The following is a 23,213-nucleotide window of genomic DNA, read 5'->3' as shown; positions in this document are numbered from 1 at the left end:
CAAGGATTTTGTAAGAGGGTGATAGGTCTCCACTAGCTGAATGAAGCCGATCTACATGCCATGGATCAAATTTGGGAGGTGGGACTACAAGTTGATGGCTGATGGTTTTGGTGAGGATTTTGTAGGCTGTGCCCCAAGAGGGTGATAGGTCTCCATTGGCGATGGTTGATGGTTTTGGTGAGGATTTTGTAGAATAAGTCCAAGAGAGTGATAGGTCTCCACTTGCAAATATCCAACCTATCACCTCCCTGCTTGGGGATCAAGTGAATCAAACCCTCCACTAGTCTCTTGAGCAAAGATCCAAAGCTCATAATCTCATTGAAGGCCGCACGAAAGCCACCCTCCATGAGCTCCTAGTGATGACGAAACAAGGGGACTGAAAGCCCATCCTCACTTGGACACTTTTCCCTAGGGTGTGCCTACAAAGCCTTTGCAATCTCCTCAAAAGAGGAGGGCATCAACAAGAAACTCTAGAGAGCCAAAGAAACCACCTCACACGTGTGTTGCCAAACCCTCTCACGCATCCTATACCTACAAGGAGTGCAGCTTTGTAATGAGGAGGAAACTAAAGAATGTTGTGGCTATGGCTCGAACATGGGGTGGTTCCAAAACAATGGTGCCACTTGATTCTCTAAGACTCAAAGGCCATCCCTCTTGTGGTGATGGCCATGTTTGCTCGAAGAAGTCCAAAGTTCCAATGTCTCCTACCTAAGTCCAAAAAGATGCTCCGGCATGGAATCTGTACTCCACTCTCCTCTCCTCTATGGAGGAGATCTTAGTGCAGGTTGTGGACATTTGCACCTCAATCCACAAACTATCTAGGGTGCACTCTTGCAAGCTGGAGAGAGGCAAGGCTCAAGGAGACTCCTCTCCTACTCTCTCAACCAAGGTGGTACCAAACGTTATGTACTGTACGGATCCGTATGTACTGTACGTTATTTGGTACGGAAAAAAAATTTTAAGGTATGTAAAAATACGTACCATTGGTAAAAATACATAAAATCTTAGAAATTTCAGCCACCTACATAAAATTTCAGTCCATGTCCACGTTGACATATGAAACTTTCGAAATAGAGACACAACAAGGTCACAAACCTACTAATTCAAAAGTGAGAAATTAGAATCACAAGTCGTCAATCATACTTAATAAGTTAATCATACTTAATACTTATTACTTAAGACAAGTCACATTGTCACAAGTGAGTCGTCCACAGATGGTGGGCTAAGGCTCTGAGAGAGAGAGAGAGAGAGAGAGAGAGAGTTATGTTGCTGCCTAGGGGGCCTGAGCAAGGGTGGGTAAGTTATATTGCCAGCCGTACTGGGCGCCAGTGGCGAACAGAGAGGGCGGCTACGCACAAAGGCACAAAGCGAACAAGGGCGGTGAGGGCAGAGGCGAACTAAGGCGACGGTCAACAAGGGGCAGCCCAAGGAGAAGGCGGCCGGCGACAGTACCGAAGAGAGAGAGTGCGATTGTAGAGGAGAGAGAGCATGGCGGCTGGCCCTTACCGAAAGGTTGAGGTCGTACGGCCTCCAGAGTCCAAACGCAAGACGCAGGCACGCCGCGCGCACAGAAAAAAAAACCTACGAATCGATCCGTGCGTACAGATCCCCGTGCGGTACGAATTGGATCCGTACGTACATTTTGATCCTACCTTGCTCTCAACTCTGCTAACCTGGTCTAGATTGCCTCTTTGAGGATGATGCTGATCTCATTGATCCTAATATCCAAAGTCGCAACTGTTGTGTCTTCATGGAAGACCAAACTCCCCCATAACTCTTCAATCCTCCTACAGATCTTCCGGTCGTATATCAAGCTCTCGAATGTGCGGAGGCTTTGTTGACAATCTTGACACCATAGGTCCTCTAAAGAGGATGACAAGCAAATGGTCAAAAAATGATGTGCCAACCAAAATACCAACCAGGCCGCACCGTCCACAAGCCCCCTCATCAACATAGGAGCCGTCTATCCAAGAGGTCGGGGCCTATGCTTTTCTTGTCGAATCTAGAGTCTCATACTCCCCTAGCTACACCCAAACTCCAAAAGATGCCAAGGGCCTTGCCCCTTGATGGTGAAGATAAGCTCCTCCCAAGCCACCAACTCAACTCCAAAGATGATATCCTATCTACTTCAAAGTCTGTCCTCTGTGGTCTCTTGCATATTGAAGTCTCCCTCGATCCTCCATACACTAGAAATCTACCCAAGGAAACCCTGCATAATCATGCTCCACGATCTACTCGACCTACCAAGGAGTTAGGGGCATAAATGTTGAGGAGGCTCACCTGGTCCTCCCCAAGTTTGATATATGGTGCCTAAATCCACCACCGTTGAAAGAAGCTACTTGCTTTGGCAAAGATACATCCACCGCCTTGGATCCAAGATGGACCAAAGGCTAGTGAACAAAGGTGTGACTCTTGCCTTGCAAAATCTAAATGAAGAGGATCACCTCCGAGCTTGAGCTCACAAGCTCACCATCTTGGTTGTCGTGGCTTGATCCGTCGAGCTCCATTAGGGCCAAGGGCCAAAAATAAGAAAACAATGTCCGTGAGGCACAAGTCTCCCAAGTGGTGAGAGAGCTCTATCACCTATCCATGAATAGTGGAGGAGATAGTCTCCAGACTCCGCTCGCACTCTACTACGACAATCAATGGAAACAAGAAGATCACTGCCCCACTCTCTAGAGTGGCCAATCTGGATCGATCAAAAATGAGACCTAGAGAGGTGCCAAAGTCTCAACAAAAGCGATGGCATCCACTGGAAGACGTATGAGGTCCACTGGCTGTCCCATGGCTCACGCCGGGGCCCCCGGGGCGGGGGGGGGGGGGGGGAAGAGTGGGGGGGTGCAAGGGGGCGCCCAAGAGACACCGGGGGGAGGGCTCTCTCCTTGGAAGCAATGACATTCTGCTATTTTCAAAACATTATGCAGGCTGCCATTTTCATTACGTTGGGGCATTTGACAACTATGCATCGAACGCTCATCATCAATCAACATTCCCAAAAGTTTCATCTCCACACAGAGAAAATATTGACAAGTGAGTGGTCGATACGGCAACTGCAAAAGCAACAACCAACCATCCATACTCTATTCTAAAGAAGTAAGAGACCCTTCACAAGGAATTTTCTCCAATCACCCCTAAAAGGAAGACCAACCTAGAACGCATGTTTCCTCCTTTTTACTACTACCTTGGCAAGGGAATCGCTCCTTTACTACTACCCTGGGACGCTGGTGCTGTGGTCAACATCAACAAACTTTGCAACCAGTAAACAGGCTGCCAAAATTCAGCTGGTAATTCTTGGGTAGACAGTAACCCATGACCTGTGTTATTACAGAAAGCTACAACCAGGGCAGATGGCCCTATAAACAGGCCCCACCTCTTCTCCCCACTTCACATCCAGCACCAAGCAATAACCACATCACAAGGGCACCTAGCTACTAACACAAATCAGCTCAAGTAACAGCTAGGAGCCTACTCGGTTGTTGCTGTCCAGCCTTCCGTTAGTCTTCTGGGTCTCCATTGCTCAGCAAGCAGGTAAGCAGCCCCACGTCCTGTTAAGCCCAAAATTCAGCCCACACTCCATTCAGCAAGGAAGGCAATCTACACATCATGAGTCGAAGTCCACATTTTGGACACATCAAGTTCTATGTATTGTAGTCGTTGCACCGAAAGGCAAGGGTTCTTGGTGGGTTAATGGGACTCTTGGGACCCCGTACTGTATCAGAGCATTCTCTCTCCTATCCTTCTGTTCAGATTGAATCAGAGGAACAGGGACATACTGGAAGACTTTGCTGTGTGCCTAATCACTCAAGCTCCAGCTGTGAATGTAACATTAGCTCTGACTGCCATTGATTAGGGCATATAGACCTGCCATAGCAAGCAAACAGGCTGGACAGCAGCTATTGAAGCCCAATAAAGGCACCAAAGTTCCAGTAGCATGCAGTCAATCACAGGTCGACCAATAGCACAGGACCCAGCCCTACAAATAGTTTGAAAGACACTAGCCCCCTCTACCCTCATGAATTGGCAAACACTTGCAGCAGTGGAGCAGCAGGAGAATGAACTTCTTGTTAGAAGTCATCTCCTGTCTTAATCAGACACCAGGGCCTCTGTTGTGGGTGTGCCTGCCCTATATAGGTGTTTTATCATTTTTCCTCACTCCCCGTATTTTTTCCCCATTTTTCCTTGGTGTGGGTGGATGCCACATGCTGGCAGGAGCCTCTGATGCTGGCCGACTGCACTCATGTGTTCCTAAAGACTGGCCGACTTGATCAGAGGAGGTCGTGGTGTTTTTCTGCTAGCCGACTGGCTTTGCCCAGTCGTGGAGGGCTGGTGGCACTTCAAGCGCTGGCCGACTGCATCCATGGGGCCATATAAATAGGCCCCACGATCCCCACTTTGTATTAATTCAGTTTTTCTCGAGATCTTGTGTATAGAGAAGAGTTTACACGCCTATCTCTCTGTCTTTCTTGTGCTGTCTATTTTCTGCACTCTACTTGCTCTTGTGGTCTCAAGTTTGGTTATCATTTCCACTACGTATTTTGACATGGTATCAGAGCCCTAGGCTCTTGATAGATCTTGGGAGTTTTTTGAGCAAGAGGGGGATAGTTAAGTTGGTGGATTGTTTTGGACTGTTCGGGAAGAGAAGTTGCAAGAGGAAGGCAGGCTAAGGTACTGGACAGCCACTTGCAGGTTTAGAGTTTTTTTTCCCACCCACCCACCCTTTTTCAGTTACATCCCCGCGATGGCAAATTTGTTAGAGATGGCTGAGAAGCACGTGAAGATCCCAACTCTCCCCACGTTCCCAGTGGACCGTCAATTGGACGGGAACAATTACGACATCTGGAAGGTTATGATGGAGTCTATGCTAGAGTCATATGACCTTGCTGATTTCATCGTCATCGGGGTACCACCGCCAGAAGCAAAGGAAGGGGAGTTACCGTCGATCCGAAAGGACCGGAAGGCTCAGACACAGATGTGGGATCATGTCAACGCCAGTGTCCGTTCGTTTATCTTTCTCAACTGCACACCACGGGTAATCAATCATGTAAAGCATATGACGCTGGCCAGAGGTATATGGCAACATTTGGCCTCTCTTTACAACAGGGTATCGCCCATGAAGAGGATTTCCTTGGAAGTACAGATGCGGGTTATGAGCCCTGCAAAGTCGTTGACGATGCGAGAGCATATTGACAAGTTGCAGGCTCTTCAACAAGAAGTTCTTCAGGTTGGGAAGGAGATATTATCAGAGGACATGGCCATAACGTTGTTGCCGCACTTGCCCTCTCAGTACTCAACATTCTACTCGTCTTTGATTACCAATGGAGCAAGCTCAACACCATCACGTGGGAGGAGCTTGTGCCCATGGTCTTGGACCAAGAGGAACGATCCACGAACCCTCCTCGGGGTGGAGGTTCGGAGGCTTTAACTAGCCAACAATCGAAAGGCCGTAACACGGGCAAAGGAAAGGCTTCCTTGGAGAAGTCTTCTGAGAAGAAGTCCGATGTTGACCACGAGAAACTAAAGGCAAAGAGGACTTGTAATGATTGTGACGAGAAAGGCCACTATTGGAGATAGTGTCCCAAGCGAAAGACCAAGAAGGATGAAGATTCCTCAACAGCAATCATGAAAACTCCGGCTTTTGTGCACCTAGAGGTGATGGACACCGATGTTTTATTTTCTTCAAGCAAGGAGGAGATTGGAGGAGTCTCTGCAAAAACGGATACTCGGGAGTGGATTCTAGACAGTGGTGCTTCCAGACACATGACTCCTTCCCGTTCAAATTTACAGGATCTTTGCAAGTATTCTGGTCACATTCTTACAGGAGATACATCCACTATCCCAATTCACAATGAGGGCAGATTAGAGATAGTTCCCGATGGCAGAGGGGAAAAGCATTCCTCCCAAGTGTTGTATGTTCTGTCACTTGGTTTTCATCTGTTGTCAGTGCATCAGGTTTGCAAGACTGGCATACGGGTGGAGTTTGATGAGCATTTTGTTGCTCTCTGGGACAAAGCAACAGGCCAAGTGGTTTGAAAAGGCGGAGTGGAGAATGGAGTTTACAAGCTTTCAACACTCTCTCTCCCAGGTCCTCAAGTTTGTGATGAGTGGCAGTCTCGTAAAGGCCACTTAAGTATGGATACGCTACGAGTGCAGGCTTTCCGAGACCAGATGGTGGATCACTTGCCAGTAGATGGCAACAATTGGCAAGAACTCTCCAATATTGATGCTGGTAGTTCTTGTATTCGTCAGTCAGAGAAAACTGAAGAGGTAACTTATGCTCTGATGTCTTGTAGTATTCGGGACAAAGAACCTCCTGTAGATGAGGATGTTCTTTCCACAAGAACCTTTCGAAAAGCCAAGCAAGTGGCAGTTGATTACTTGCAAAAGGAGATGCATACTCCAAGCTTTGTGGTTCCGGATTCAAAGGGGATGGTTGATAGGTTTCAGAGAGCCTTGCGTGGTCTTCAACAGGTTTCCAAGACTAGGCTTTGCACCGTACCAGGTGTTGATCCTTGTGAGCAATGTGATGCCTCTTTGACTCAGAAGCAAAATGGTTCATTGATCTGGTTAATGGACTTTAGATTGGACGTGAGCTTCCTGATAAGGCTGTTGAACTCATGGTTACAAATGACTCTTTGGGAGATAGGATTGCGTTTCCTGTGGTTTATGTGGCATGCGAAGGATCATGGACTCTTGTACACAGGAAGGGGATTGATTGACGAAGTCCGACTCCACGATTGGAGTGACTCAAATTGGGGAGGAGATCCAGATATGAGGAGATCTACTTGGCTCAGGAGCAATTTCTTGGAGCAGTAAGAGACAGCCAACTATTGCCCTATCTTCGACAAAGGCAGAGTACCGGGCTGCTTGTGGTGCTGCTTGCGAGGTTGTGTGGTTACAAAGGCTGCTAGGCGAGATTGGGTTTCCACAAAACGAGCCCACGGTCATCCAATGCGATAACCAGAGTTGTATAGCTATTGCTCGGAACCCGGTCTTCCATGCCCGGACCAAGTACATAGAGATACAATATCACTTTGTACGTGAGAAGATCTTGGCTGGTGACATCTCGCTACTTTATTGTTCAATGGAGGACATTGCGACGGACCTCTTCACGAAGTCTCTACCTCAGGCTACCCTCAAGCAGCACTCCAGCTCCCTTGGGTTGATTTCCCTTGGAGCTCAGAGGGGGTGTTAGAAGTCATCTCCTGTTTAATCAGACACCAAGGCCTCTGTTGTGGGTGTGCCCGCCCTATATAGGTGTTTTATCATTTTTCCTCACTCCCCGTATTTTTTCCCCATTTTTCCTTGGTGTGGGTGGATGCCACATGCTGGCAAGAGCCTCTGATGATGGCCGACTGCACTCATGTGTTCCTAAAGACTGGCCGACTTGATCAGAGGAGGTCGTGGTGTTTTTCTGCTGGCCGACTGGCTTTGCCCAATCGTGGAGGGCTGGTGGCACTTCAAGCGCTGGCCGACTGCATCCATGGGGCCATATAAATAGGCCCCATGATCCCCACTTTGTACTAATTCAATTTTTCTCGGGATCTTGTGTATAGAGAAGAGTTTACACGCCTATCTCTCTGTCTTTCTTGTGCTGTCTATTTTCTGCACTCTACTTGCTCTTGTAGTCTCAAGTTTGGTTATCATTTCCGCTGTGTATTTTGACACTTCTCCCACCTCCTATAGGCTGCCCTTCCTTGTGCTGCAGACTGTAATTTGTGTGCTAATGGCAGAAAAATGAGTTGCAACTAAATGCAGAAAGGCATGGTTTCCACGCACACTTTGGTTGCATCTGCACAGTCCAAACACAACCAATGCTCTCAACACACAACTAGCCCTCCATTTCCATGTCAGAATGCCAGTTTCTCAAAAACCTACAATATTGGTTGCATCTGCACAGTCCAAACACAACCAATGCTCTCAACACACAACCAGCCCTCCATTTCCATGTCAGAATGCCAGTTTCTCAAAAACCTACAATATTGGTTGGCAGCTCAACTGAAGCCCCAACCCATAAGTCGAGCTCGCAGCACCAATTTCAAAAAGTAACCATTTGGCTTCAATAAATACAGCCCGCTGAACATCATGATGTTCTTGTCCATCTCGTTCCATTAACTTTTCTATTAAAACAGCATTTGCAAATATTTAAGTCTCTATAGGCATGGGAATTGAGAAGGGGCAGCCAGCTCTTTTGGAGGAACCACAGCAGCAACCTGGCTCGCAACTAGTTGCCCCTTCCAGCCAGGTTGCCCACGTGGAAACCAGCCCAAACCCAAAGTTGGAGACCCCGAAAGAGCTGCAAAGGAAGTCCTGAACTGGGGTGGACTGGCAGGCATGTAAAGCAGTCACCTGCCTGGACATCAGTGGCACCAGATCAGCTGGCTGTAAGTACTCCAAACCAAATTTATTTTGCAGATATGCCCTAGATAGGAAAAGTAAGTACCCTTTTACTACTTGTGTCCACACTTTTCCATACACCACATGAAGGTTCAGGTAGTTTCCTGCATTTAAGGACAAAAAATGCAATCTAAGCTTCATGAAAGCCCTCCAACTCCATCATGCATTGTATAAAACATGCTATGACATCTCTACTCATGTGATGAGCACCCCTTTTCATGAGATGCACCAGCCATTGCACGCTAAATTTTATCAGATATGAAACTCTGGTATTCAAATCTTCATACATAACCCGCCGTGGATTTCAACCGATTCTCCAAACATGAACCGTAACCCAGCAACAATGAAGGGCTTATTCGAGACACAAAGTTCAAACTAATTGCTCAGTTAGAATGCTATAGACTCTTCACGGCATAGATATCTTTGGCATTCTATGCATGCTCAATTATGTCATGACCTGATACACTCTCTAATTTACACTGACATGGCAGAAAAAGCAAATGTCCTTTAGGGTTTCCTGCAAATCTCCCAAAAGCCCACGATGCTTACATCTATTCTCATTGCCTATACGCCTGCACCTTAATGCCTGCTCTGCTCGTCATCTTATTGCCTGCGATGTGTCTCCATCCCTAAACTTGGTTCTCCAGTACAACCACAACAAGCTTGGCTCTTGCTGTCACTTCGTTCTTCACGTTGGCACACCCATGAAGCTTAAACTGTCATGTTGCTACTGAGAGACTGAGGGGGAAAGAAACTAGATGTGGCTGTCAGCATGGAGTACAAGCTACGAGCAACTAATAACTTGATCGTTCTGGTGGAGTCCAGGACAACAATTTAGCAGGCTAGGGTTCAGGATTGTCAGATTTACTGTGTTTTGAAAGAGGCCACTCACATTTCCTGGTCCTTGGAGGCGATGTCGGAGATGATGGGCTGCAGGAGTGTCGAAGCGTCGTTGTCGTGGTTTTCTTGTGCGCGGCGACGGAGGAGGGAAGGGTGCAGCTCCGTCTGGCTTCCGTCGGAAGGCGGCATCAAGCACGGCAGCCTCTCTCTTTGCTTGCCCATCGCTTGCAGTTCTTGGAAGGGGCAAGAGGGGGGCAGAAGTGGGCAGCTCACAGGAATGCCATGGGCGAGATCTGGATTTCAGAAAACAGTACGAGAAGGTTCAAGGAGAGGTGAGAAAATGGCGCCAAGCCGAATAATAATATTACACCACACTGAATTTCCACACTATTAAATTTTGTCGTCCTTTCTCCTTTCAAACATAAAAAGATTGGCGGGCAATTTGAAGTGCCCACCATGGGCCATCATGTGTTGTCATCCATCGTGTGTATCATATGTCATACGGATAAAAGCATGGCTTAACATCTCTCTATCATTGTCTCTCACTCTGCCTCTCACACACTCTCTCCCCCTCTCTCTCTCTCTCTCTCTCCCCCCCCTCTCTTTCACTCTCTCCCTCTCTCTCTCTCTCCCCCCCCCTTCGCTCTCGCTCTCTCTGTCTCTCTCACTTTGTCTCCCACTCTCTCTCTCTCTATTCCCTCTCTCTTTCACTCTCTATCTCTATTCCCTCTCCCTCTCTCTCTCTCTCTCTCTCTCTCTCTCTCTCTCTATTCCCTCTCTCTTTCACTCTCTATCTCTATTCCCTCTCTCCCACTCTCTCTCTCTCTCTCTCTCTCTCTCTCTCTCTCTCTCTCTCTTTCACTCTATGTCTCCCACTCTTTCTTTCACTGTCTCTCTATCTCCACACCATTACTCTATTCTCTATCTCATCTTATTTACTCTCCATTTTACCCTACCAATCACTCACTCACTCTCCATCTTCTTTTGTTTTCCCTTTTTACACTTATCTCAAGCTCTCACTCACTTGCTTACACTCTTTCTCTCACTCTATCTTCTTATTTATATTGTCTATTTCTACGTACAAAAACCACAAGGAAATGGACCTGGTAGATAATCAAGGCTCGTTGACCACAACCAGTCCTAGAGTTAAGGACATGAGCATGGATGAGTTAGCAGAGAATCTGCTAAACCGTTTAGGCCCAGCAGTGGTGGCAGGGACAGTTCCAAGGGCAACCTTAAGGTTAACCCCCATCCAGCACCCGAAGTAAGAGACCCACACCTATTTCCACAAATAGATATGGTTTGGTGTGCAGTCTGTCATTAAAATCATACAAGTACAGAGTGTCCAATGTTAAGGCCTAGATAGCGACAATTGTTTACTCATTACTAGTGATACCATGACACAACTCACTATTGGTACCAAGGACTCTAGCATCATGACAGATGCTCTGAGAATGCCAAGGTAACCATTGGCCTTACCATCCCCCCATGCTAAGACAACCATTGGCCAGCTTTAGTTGATTACATTACGAGAGAGAGAGAGAGAGAGAGAGAGAGCATGTGTGTGTGTGTGTGTGTGTGTGTGTGTGTGTGTGTGTGTGTGTGTGTGTGTGTGTTTTCTCAAAAAAAAAGTCTTCTTTCTCAAACACACAAAAAATTTATCTTCTTTATCACACACACACACACATGCTCTTTCTCAAACACACACACACACACGCATGCTCTCTCTCTCTCTCTCTCTCTCTCTCTCAAGAACATTACAAAATACTAAGGCATGATGTAGGAGAATTGAAAACCCAAAAAAATGTAGAAGACAATTAAAAGTATGCACTACAATTATGAGTTGTGGTTTAACCCCACTGATTATTAAATGGCATCACAATTTACCTTCCATTGATTTTATTACACTAGTAAGCTTGGAGGAGCTCCTTCTCGTTGACATTGATGTACCCATACGTACACCATATTCCTATGGCATTCCTAATCTTGAGAGAGAGATTTGTTCAAAGGGAGAGAGAGAGAGAGAGAGAGAGACATGTTGTATGTTTACTAGTGAGGGACACGGGATTGAGACCATTTATAAGAGGAAGCCCCATGCATGCATGCTAAAAATAGGTCACTCTTTTTAGCATGAATGCATGCTAAAATGAGGCTGAAATTAGGCATATATTTTTAGCATGCATGCTAAAAACATATACCTAATTTTAGCATGCATACATATGCCTCAATAGAGAGAGCAAGGGGCATAATTGACTTTTATGTGACATATAGTCAACTGCTACAAGACTCATATGCTAAGATACCTATGACAAGATCACTTAATTAAAATCATGGAAATGTACAATGCTCGTTGAAATACACTTGATTTGAAAGTAGAATCCCATTTCAAAAATTTGATACAACCACGAAAATGTGCTTGACTAATTGTACTAGATTCCATGAATAGTGTTTATGTGTGCTGTCAACAAGGAAACAGGGATTGTTCTCCTTGTGCCAAACATCCTAATAAGGTTCTCCTTTTTAAGAGATGATTGATGCATAAACATATTATGGTTTGCGTCTAAACCAAAAACGCGGAGAAACAAAAAGTGAAAGTGCTTGCAAGCAACGTAAGGCTTTCCCTCCCCACACTGATCTTATCTGAAAATCTAGACATGTGTATGCAAGGTTCTTTGTAAGTGTGATCTAGTACTTTTTTACCATTGATCTTATTTGAAAATCTAGACATGTGTATGCAGGGTTCTTTGCAAGTGTAATTTGGTACTTTTCACCACGTACTGTTGATTCTATCATCTCTAGTGGAAATACCTCATGTTCACTTACCTTAACGACATCATGTTCACAAATAGGAGCATTTAAAGTAAGCGACATATCTATATGCTTCGCTACCATCTCTGAAATCCATGATCTATATCTTGACGACCTTTGGCCTGCTACATTTGGACCACAAAACCTACAACCTTCAGCACTCTAATTTCATCATCTGGTAAGGATTATTCCTCTCTGAATATGCCATATGGTAGGAGATTGTGTTGTTGCATTGCAAATAAAGTTACAAATAGCCCAAGTGTGGTCAACACTATCATTACAAAACCACATGAATTGATGATGATGACCTACAGACCATTCCCTTGTATCATATAATGAAGGATTTGGAACACCACGTGTGCTGAGTTTAGGATGGCCTTTGTTGGACTGTCCACCCATCCATCCTTGATATACAACTTTGCTATTCAAAGAAGTACGATAAATAGTCCACATGGAATCATGAATGTCACTCTCAATCACCCCTTCACATTCCACTTCTGCTATTGTATCACCTTGGCAAGTTGTTGGTGGAGAAGGAAATGGAGGTGGAAAGTTTAATCTTCTTCTGCCTCTCTTTCGTAGCACATTCTCTGTGACATACTCTAGTCGATGTTATGAATTTCCATCTTCCACATTTATGACTAATGGCTTATGTTTATGCATTTTTATGATATTGTCACCAAAAAAAGGTACTTGTACATGCACAGGCGTTCCTCTCAATGCTTCAGCAACTATTATGCTAGCTGAAATGGGGCTAGGAGTCTTAGAGGAATTGTCCCTCTTAATCAACTTTGCCATGTTTAGACCAGCACCACAGCCCTTTCCTTCATTGAAAGCATGTTTCTTGGCATTTTATAACACTGCATTGCGGAGATTGCGGAGATCAGGCATAGTTGCATCATATAGACTAATGGTATGCTAACCAACCAAATTAAATTAAAAAGAAGTAAGTGTTTACTTCTTTTTGTTTAAATTAAAAAAGAAGTAAATACTTACTCCAACCAAATGCTTATGCCACTGGGGATATCTCACAAATCACCAACTAAGCCAGCAATCCATTGGTGGAATATTTCCATCTGCCACCTTGCCATTTATCCATCATGATCGAATATATCTATATTGAGAAACTGCATCATCCTTGGTCAATGCACAATGCCACATTTGACAAAGATGTTTATGTTTATCTTATAAATTGTTAACCATATATTGCATAGTGTGTGAATATGTAAACTTTGTTCCCAGTGGAACAAACAAGACCGTTCTCTCCCTTACATAGATTGTTCTTTCCCTTCCATAATGTTATGAGGACTATCATTATACATTATGTGCTAGCCTCATCTCTCATGAATCCAAAAAAATATGGTCTTTCTCCACCTTTATGCACCACCACATCATTAAGCATTTTCGAGAATAACACTAAAGCAGCATCTATGTCCTCCTCCTCCATCTCACATGATGCAATGGTCATGAGCTCTTGCAGAATACACAATATATATGAAATATCATCAAGAGCAAGTACTATAATATATTAAATTAGTAATGGAGTATGTTTTACCTTGGATCATACACGTGCTGCCATAGTGGTCTATCCTTGCACATGACATACATGATCAAAGCACACCCAAGTCCTTTTTAGATCTCCACCACTACAATGATTCATTCTTTTCACCAAGTCTACACTTGAACAGGACCCATTGTGGACATCTTAAAAACATCACCTTCTAACTTAACTAGAAACCAACTACCAGGAAAGAACTCATGCACATGACCTCTTCAATTCTAGTATACTTGACTCTACACCCTGAACTCTGCCCCCACTCTCGGAAGCTTGTACCAATCTCTCAAATCTATAAAACATTGAACATGATGAGTGAGAAAACATCACAACTATATATAAAACCTTATGGTATCGAAAAAACCTATGGCATTGGATGAGTGGCTACATTTTTGTTATAAGAGCTCAGCCAACTCTTGAAAGCTTATACTTCTTCCAGACATGACATATTGTCTTAACACAACATCAACAACTAGTTGTTTTGTTATGTTAAGTTGTATCTTACGAGGGCTACTTGAAGTCACCTCAAACACTGCCTCTTGAACAAGCTGCTTTATTCTTTGCAATGCACTATGAGAAGAGCCCCTTTGCATTTCATGCATATGTATCCCTTGATGTATCATAAGCCTACTCATATTTATGTCATCATGCCTGCAATAGTATACCATGGCATCATAATTCACCTTCAATATAGGCTGACTCTTGCAATAGAAGCACGCCAAGGATCCATGTCCAATTGTTGACAATCCAAGCTGAGGTACTTTTTGTGTAAGTTTACCTATAATAAATTAACAATTTAACGAATAACATTAAAAAGGGTCAAATAAGTACATACCATTTCATTGTGGGCAAAATGAAATACATGTCCACGATGTGATGTTAGGCTTCCCATCCGTGGTTGTACTACTGTATAAGGCATTATAACATTATAAAACTCCTCCACATTGATGTTTCCTTACCATCTCAAAAATTTCACATGAATGTTCATTGGTTTAATCCAATAGTGTCCATCATAAGCATGCTCCATTCCAACCATTGGAGACTTGGAAGGATTAACATTGCATGGCAGTTTAATGTCCATCATAAGCATGTTCCATTCCAACCATCGGAGAATTGGAAGGATTAACATTGCATGGCAGTTTAATGGCAATTCAAAAGCCACATTACCATTGTATACATCTGGAATCTCTTCGACCTCGTCAATGCTCCTACATTCTGAGAGAATTTTGCATAGAAGACCGTCGTGGGACTCAAAGACAAAAGATATGCCACTATACTTTTTTGGCTTTTACTTAGGTGATAATTTTGAAAACTTGGATGGGTCTCATCTATAGTTAGATTAATGATTTGTTGTTTTGGGGTTTTTGGAGTATTACATGCATATGATTGAGAGTGTTACACGACGAGATATTCCAAAGACACTTCCTTATCTAATATAAAGCATGGTTCTTTATTATATGATCTGGCAGAGATAATTGGGATAAGGTTATTAACCTCATTACAAAGATTGTTTCACTACATATACCTTCATATCCGTACCCCATTGTGTGTATTGATCATTGAAAAAGTCGAAAGATTTGGTAATAAAAAATTGACCCTTCACTTTTTTTATAAATGGTTCTACCTCCAATCCACCAACAAAATTTTGAAAAGATACATAAGCCATATCTCTAATCAACAAATATGAATAGGAAGAAAGAGTGCTATTAAAGATCGAGGAGAAAAAGGTTTGGTAATAAAAAATTGACCCTTCACTTTTTTTTTATAAATGGTTCTACCTCCAATCCACCAACAAAATTTTGAAAAGATACATAAGCCATATCTCTAATCAACAAATATGAATAGGAAGAAAGAGTATTATTAAAGATCGAGGAGAAGATCGAGCACAATAAAAAGATAAACACTTATGATGTAAAAACAAGATCAAACAAATCATAAGAAGTAAATAATTATAAAAATAAACGTATACAAAATTTTATTTTAAAAAACTAAATCTATCCAAATAATCATTACAAGATATTTAAAAAGTTATTGATATATAAATATTTTTTCATGAAAAAGAAATAAAATAATCTCTAAATTTAATGAAATTAATGACACAGTAACTATATAAAAAAAAGATATTAAATATTAATAATTATTTTAAATAAATTTATAACATTAATAAAAATCAAAACACTAATAATTACTTAGGGTGACTAGTCACGAGACGGTCACCCTTACTAAGAGCGACCACTTGCCCTTAGTAAAGGTGACGATCACCCTTAAAAAGGGCGACAAGACCAGTTGCCCTTTCAAGAGTGATCGTTTCCCTTACTAAGGGTGGCCGACTGTTCGCCCTTTCTAAGTTTACTTAAGGACGACTATCGCTCTTACTAAGAGTAACGATTGGTCACCCTTTTTTTTCTCTCATACGGCATCTTTTCATATCAAAAGAGGGACATGGGTCTTTCTTGCGTCTCATAATATGAAAGTAGTTGTTGGCACCATTTTGTATGTGAATTCCAATATTGATATCGTGCATGGAGTTCCATTATCTTTGGGATATGTTGGAGTTTTAATCAAAGATGTCAAAGTAGGAGAAATGTCTCTTCCGCTTCCTCTCAAAGATGATGATATCTCACTATTAAATCAACTTAAAGGAGACATAATTTTATGGCCCTCAAGAGATTTTGTAAATTTTTTTATATGTGTTTATTTTCATGTTAAATACATTTGATCCTTTCAGGAAACACAAAAAAATAAATCTCCAAAGTGTAGACAACAAATAAAGTCCATGGCTATGAGACAAGCAAGCGAAGAAGTTACAAACACCAAGAAGAGGAGGAAATCGATGTAAGAGGAAGATGACGATTGGGTACCTTCTCAAAAACTCCAAAACAAACATCCACATCTTCAAAAAAAAGGATTCTCTTTGAAATCTAAAAAGGGTGGATAAGGTGTGCCTAACTTATAATTTTTTTATCTTAGGTTGAATGAAGCAGTCTATGTTTCATTGTCCCTCATGGATAAGGTGTGCCTCATTAGGGTGCTTGGATTGGTAAACAAATAATTATGAATCATACAAGAGTGATGAATAAGGCATGGATGGAGAAGCATGTTACAAAGCCCCCAAAGAAGGGCCGCCATCTTGGTTCAATTATGAATAAGGATGGATGGAGAAGCATGTTACAAAGCCCCCAAAGAAGGGCCACCATCTTGGTTCAATTATGAAATTTTTGAGCTATCCCAGATGGTATTCTAGGTACATTCTCTATATCACTTGGTAGTGGAATTAAAAAATGTAACATTTGAATTATAAGGATAGTATCTCTATATTCTCATACTAATGAAGTAACTTGTGAAATATAGGATGAGTATCTGAGAGATTGGAGTTTGAAGATAAATGGAGAAGTCTTTTTTATAAAGATGAGCGAAAGTGGAGGCATGCTACTAGACAGTTAGTCATGGTTTATAAACCCTAAGCAGCAAGGAGATGATTTTTTTTCAGCAAGAAAATCTATGTCCTTCCCTTTTATTCATTTAGGTAGGCAACAATGTAATGTTTCAGAGTGTTGCTGTTTGATTGATGTTATGTGCTGCTGCAATTAACTAGTGTAAGTAAATTGGGATGAGAGACCACATTGTTTGATAGAGGAAAGGTTATACAACCTGGCATCCAACACAATGCCAAATGACCAAAAGCTATGATTTTGGATGTCTTGATTGATGTTGATTCCTAGAGGCTTAAGGACTTACAAATCCCAAAGAGTAAGTAATTATAGTTTTTTCCATTTTCTTCATGTATACAAAGCACCTTATTTTGTAATAAGAACACTTTCAATGGCAATGTAGCATGTAGGTCGATTCATAGATTGGCTAAGACAAGAAGTAATATGGCACAAGATTGGAGAACAAGGTGTGGCAGTCCTTACAAAAATTACAGATAAGTACGAAATACATTTTCCATATACTTTTAAGGAAGAAATCTTTGAGCTTAAGAGATTATTTTTTTAGAAGTTATTTGAGGAAATGGTGGGGTCCCTAAAAAAACAAGGCATGGTATCTTCACACCCTACTGTCATTAAAGCTACTAAGCATGCTATATTCAAGTACGTAACAATCTAGAAAGACCACTCACTATTTTTGTATGTTATTGTATTCTTTACTTGAACGGAAACAAGGCATGGTATCTTCACACCATATTGTCATCAAAGCTACTAAGCATGTTGTATTCAGGTGTGTAACAATCTAGAAAGACCACTCACTGCTTTTTTATGTTGTTGTACTCTTAACTTGAACAGAAACAATCATATGTAGATGGATTCGTAAGTGCCATGTTGAGAATTACATTGCAATTGTGTTAGCCATTGTAAATGAGTGGTGGGATCCTGGACATGAGAACACGATCTACACATAGTAACAAGTTCGAGAACTTTGGGATGTAGGGGTATACAAGAGATGTTTGCTCTTCCTTGACTTTCCAAATGGAAATATCCTTGGAGCGAGAAGGAGATGGCCTTGTAAATCCAAACAATCCAAGACAATATGTACTATGTATCTACTCATGCTTGAAATTAGATTTTTGGAAAATAATCTAATATTATGTCCTATTGATTTGTGATTTTATATTGTGAAGACTCAAATTCTACGTGACCAATCAGATCTTAAAGGAAAAGGCAAAGAGGTTATGGAAGACCTAGGGGATGATGAATATGAAGAGGATGAAGGGGATGATGATGTGCAAGAGGGGAAGAAGATGACAAGGATGCTAATATTGCATTAGAGTATAACAATAGTGATTCCAAGGATGACAATCGACCCATAGAGTTAATACAAATAAATGAAAAAGTGGATCATGCTGCAACATAGGCAAGCCACTCTTCTAATTGTTAATTGATTACTTTCATTATAGTTGGACTATTAACTTATATGACTTGGTTATGGTGGGTACATATAAGCTTGGCTAGAGGTAAAGCACCAAATGTACCAATACAACACAATAATCCACCTGCCCACGATGTTTTGACACTAATCTGAATGAAATTTCCATGTATAATTTTAATAAATAGTAACGACAATGTAATATATATCTGAAATGGATGTACTTATACTTTATGATATGCGCATGGGTACTGTGTGGACCACCACATTTATGGTGGGACATATACACTCAATCCATGGATATTTTGAGGATCTAGAAACTTCTATAGATTTAAAGCTATAAATTTGGATGGGTCTTGGCTCTTGAATCAATGAGCTAACTATGGGTGTTTGCCTTGAACAACAAAACTTGCCTTTTCAAGCTCTAGATATCCTAATGTTATAATTATTAATTTTATCATTTGTTTAATTCCAACTTAGATTACCTAAAGCTTAAGTTGGTATCAAAGCTCTAGGAATAAGAGTATGACTTACTATAGAGATTATGATTTCATTAGCATTATGCTTCAAAAAAATTTATCCCCTCCCTTTTGCCATGCAAGTGTTTCTATGATAGGATGTAAATAACTTCTTTTGGGTTTCTAGAGAGCATTTTGTTTTAGCTACAAGAAAATATGAACTTTAGAGAGAGAGAGAGAGAGAGAGAGAGAGAGAGAGAGAGAGAGAGAGAGAGAGAGAGAGAGAGAGAGAGAGAGAGAGAGAGAGAGAGAGAGAGAGAGATGGCTCAATTGGGACTAGTGAGAATTATGGATGCTTTGTTGCCACGTAGAGGCCGCTTATTGTCTTTTCAGAAAATCCGTCAATATTTTCGGGTTCCATGTGGATATGTACAGTTATGAGAGAAGGTGAGGGCAGGACTTAACACTGTTTGGTGATATTCCTCAGTTGGAGGATTAGAAACCTTGGTGATATTCCTCAGTTGGAGGATTAGAAACCTTGGTTAGATTGGGCATTTTGAAAGCCTTAAGACATTGTCCAGTGTACAACAAATCAAGTGTACCATATGATGGTGGTGGAAAATAAGCGCTGGATCATTGAGAAGCCTAATAGGGTATGGAACATTAGGAAAAGTAGGGCCTGGTGGAAGGAAGGAAACTTACAGGGTTGGTGGTCTAAGATTCCATATCAAGGGAAGGTGTTCCTATGGTGCATGCTAGTTGGAGGCCTACCATCGGGGGACTAGTTGTGAAAGTGGCAGATTGCTTTTGGTAATTGTGTGTTTTGTACTACATGCTTAGAAACATGCTCACATCTTTTCATTCCATGCTCTTCAGTTTTCTTTCGTTTTTTCAAGTGGGCAGGTTTGTGGCATATCTGGTTAACTAGGAATGCCTTCGTATTTGATGCAAAAGTTGGTATTACAGCTCACATAGGTCGTATAAAAGGGCTACTATTGTAGTAAGTCTCTTCCTTACGGTCAACTCATTTGGTGGACAATGACACGGCTATATACTGGATGAGGGTACTCCGAGCTACACCTATGGTTCATAGTAATTAGTGAGGGAAGCCAGTACATCACCATGTGGCCATTTGTAAAGTAATTTTTGGTAATATATCTTCTATTACGAGAGAGAGAGAGAGAGAGAGAGAGAGAGAGAGAGAGAGAGAGAGAGAGAGAGAGAGAGAGAGAGAGAGAGAGAGAGAGAGAGAGAGAGAGAGAGAGAGAGAGAGGTTTGACTGGACCTAAGAGCGAAGATGTTATGTCCCATGTCTAGACATAACAAGGCTAGCATAGAGGTTGTCCAAATAGTTCATTAAAGTGTGATTAGTGTGAGCTATATTCAGTGCGAGGTATATTACGAGCTATATAGTTGAGTGTGTGGCTCATTTGTGAAGAGAAAGTTTCTTGTGGCAAGACGCTGACTTGGGAGAAGTTTCTTGTGGCAAGACGCTGACTTGGGAGAAGTTTCTTGTGGCAAGACACTGACTTGGGAGGGGGGCCTCTCAAGACCTGAGTCCACTCTCTATAGCCACACAAGTGATAGTTATCAAGCCTAGGGTTGCATAGTATGGGACATGTATATAAATTATAATAATAATTCATGTTTCAGGTTAATCACTAAAGGAAAACATAAATCAAGGTACATCAATTTATAGCTCATAAAAGAACATCTAAATCCACATTTTCTTTGTTGATAAACTATAATTGCTCAATCACCTAAATTTCCTTAACAATGAATCTAGAATCTAGCCCACATGCCTCATGAAATCACCTTGCTTTCAAGATACATCAATTTACAAATAAAAAAAGAACATCTAAATCCACATTTTCTTCCTTGATTCACTCTTGATTTTCTCCATCAATTCCTAGAATTGCTCGATCACCTAAATTTTCTCAATGAGTCTAGAATCTAGCTCACATGCCTCATAAAATCACCTTGCTTACATTATTAAAATTTTACCTATTACATTTATCTTTAACCTTTATCAAATTAGCATTGCTATTTAAGCTCTTTTTCAATACTCTCCCTTACCGATAAATCAAGGGGATTTATTAAAATAAAAGTTAATTTGCTATAGGTATCTCAAATGCCTTTCACCCAAGACCTCAAGCAACAAGGGGCCCATAATCTCCCCCTTAATGCTTCCAAGTTTGGTTTTTATACACCCTAACAGTGAGTATGGGTGTATATACCCATACTGAGGCGATGCGCTATTAATTTATTAATGCTGACTCAAAGTCGGCATTAATAAATTAACACCTTAGCATACACTAAGGTGCCACCTACTCCTTAGCAACCAAGGAGCTCATTCACGAGACAGCTCGCTCGCACAACATCAAGCGGCCATTCGAGACAACAAACGAAGCGTAGTTCGAGACAGACAGAGAGAGCAAACATAGTTCGAGACCTACGACGTTCTCCCTCATCAGCACAGCAGCAGTAGACTCGAAGAGAGGGAGGGAGGAAACTACAAGCCCATAATCTACACACAACAGAGAGAGGGAGTCTAAGAGAAAGAAAAAGAGAAGGCTATCTTCGTGCTCTCTCCCTCTCATGCCCTCTCTTGAAGATATTTTGGACCCTCCGTCCCCCCCCAAAAAAAAAAACAAGCCACCGATACTAAGGTTCCAAAAAATTCTATTATATTCTCTCTCTCGCCAAACTAATTAATGCAAAAAAAAACATTTGGGACCCATATTAGCCCCGACGAAGAATTACATTCATTTTGAATTTCAGATGCGGAAGCGTGCACACATAAAAATTATCTCTTCCCATCAACTCAAATATTGATTTAGCCATTACCTTTAGATTTTTGATTAAGACAATGCGACTTCTCATTAATTGAGTATGTTGGCGGGACCTTTAAGCCCAAATCTCGGATTAGGTACAAAGACATTGAAAAATATAATCAATGAATAAATCTTTGGTGAAGAAATTATTTGATGATGAACTCAAGGTCGATGAAGATCCTTAGAAGTTCTAAGAGTCAACGAAACCCATGGCTTATATAAAGACGATAAGACATTTGCAATCGAGTCACTTGTTTTGGAAAAGATGGGGCCATGTAAACTGCCCTTTTATCTTCTCAACCTAGGGTTTTGTTTATATAAGAACCCTTATAATTTTAATTCTTAAATTTTTATAGCTTGGGGAAGGACCACGAACCTTAGAAAATGAAGCTGGACTTCTACGTACTAAGTACTTATTAGTACTAACCTTTTGAGTTTTGAAAATGAAGCTCAGCCATGCGGACTACTTAGTACTAACCTTTTGAGTTTAGTACTAACCTTTGGAGCTTTGAAAATGAAGCTCACTACGCGCACGCTGAATTATTATATGTGTCGTCTGCTGTAGCTTGGAAAAGACGACATGAAGGTGCCGCGTGATGTAGCTCATGAATGAGGGTGGGCCTTTTGCGCAGCACTGGAGAGCCCAAGCGGTTACAAGCTAGTCGACTACAGCAGCCATGGACAGGGGAGAAGCTGGGAATCTGTTGCTTGGCTCGAAAATTCACACTTGTTAACATGGAATGCTGAGGAGCAGTACTGCAGCGCCGCCTGCACCATTTGTACAGTACTACTGTGCAGGACGCTTCAGGAATTGCAAATTGCCATTGATGTGCGTCTGCTGCTTGTGAATCGTGCTTGAGGAGACAGCTACAGCTCCTGCGACTCTGTGTGTGTGTGTGTGTGTGTGTGTGAGAGAGAGAGAGAGAGAGAGAGAGAGAGAGAGAGGGTGTCTGCTGCTATGGGAGCTTGTGAATCGTGCTTGAGGGGACAGCTACAGGAGTCGCAGGAGCTGTAAGAGACTCTCTCAGAGCGAGTCGCAGGAGCTGCTGTAGCTGTCCCCTCAACACTTCGTTGAGTGTGCCGCTCTGGTTTGCGTGCTATTATCGCATCTCTCAAGACATCACCGGGCTTACATCATTGAGATCTCTCACCCCTTGAGTCTTTACCCATTTACATTCATTAAAATCTCTCACCCTTTTTACCCATTTAACCTTTGACCACAATAAAAATGCTGGTTTGCTATTAATTAATTAGTTACAAAGGACGAAAGTGATGGGACCTTAGGCAAAAAAAACCTTACATAAACGATTTTTTTAAAAATGTGGAGATGGCACGTGCGGCTAATGAATGAGGGTTTTGGAGTCTTCTCTTTTCTTCTTTTCTCTGTATTCAATTGGGTCTCATTTCTATTCTCTCTCTCGCGCGGCATGTTTACCTCTTTGCCAACGCCTCTCTCTCTTG

The 23,213-nt window shown here is 42.0% G+C and overlaps 1 protein-coding gene across 1 annotated transcript in view; it reads right to left on the bottom strand.

The window, feature by feature from the left end:
- Positions 1-9,574, bottom strand: part of LOC147634735 (uncharacterized) — a 40,047-nt gene extending 30,473 nt beyond the window's left edge. Inside the window, exon 1 of the mRNA XM_086803905.1 lies at positions 9,287-9,574. Within this exon, the coding sequence (XP_086660031.1) occupies positions 9,287-9,456 (170 nt within the window). The 5' untranslated portion in view covers positions 9,457-9,574. The remainder of the gene's footprint in view (positions 1-9,286) is intronic.
- Between the last annotated feature and the right edge of the window lie 13,639 nt (positions 9,575-23,213).

The sequence above is a fragment of the Cibotium barometz genome, chromosome 10 (genome assembly GCF_041138505.1).
Source record: "Cibotium barometz isolate CiBa-2024 chromosome 10, ASM4113850v1, whole genome shotgun sequence".
In the NCBI taxonomy this organism is placed as follows: domain Eukaryota; kingdom Viridiplantae; phylum Streptophyta; class Polypodiopsida; order Cyatheales; family Cibotiaceae; genus Cibotium; species Cibotium barometz.
Note: the sequence above shows the minus strand (reverse complement) of the source record. Positions and strands in the feature narration are given on the sequence as shown.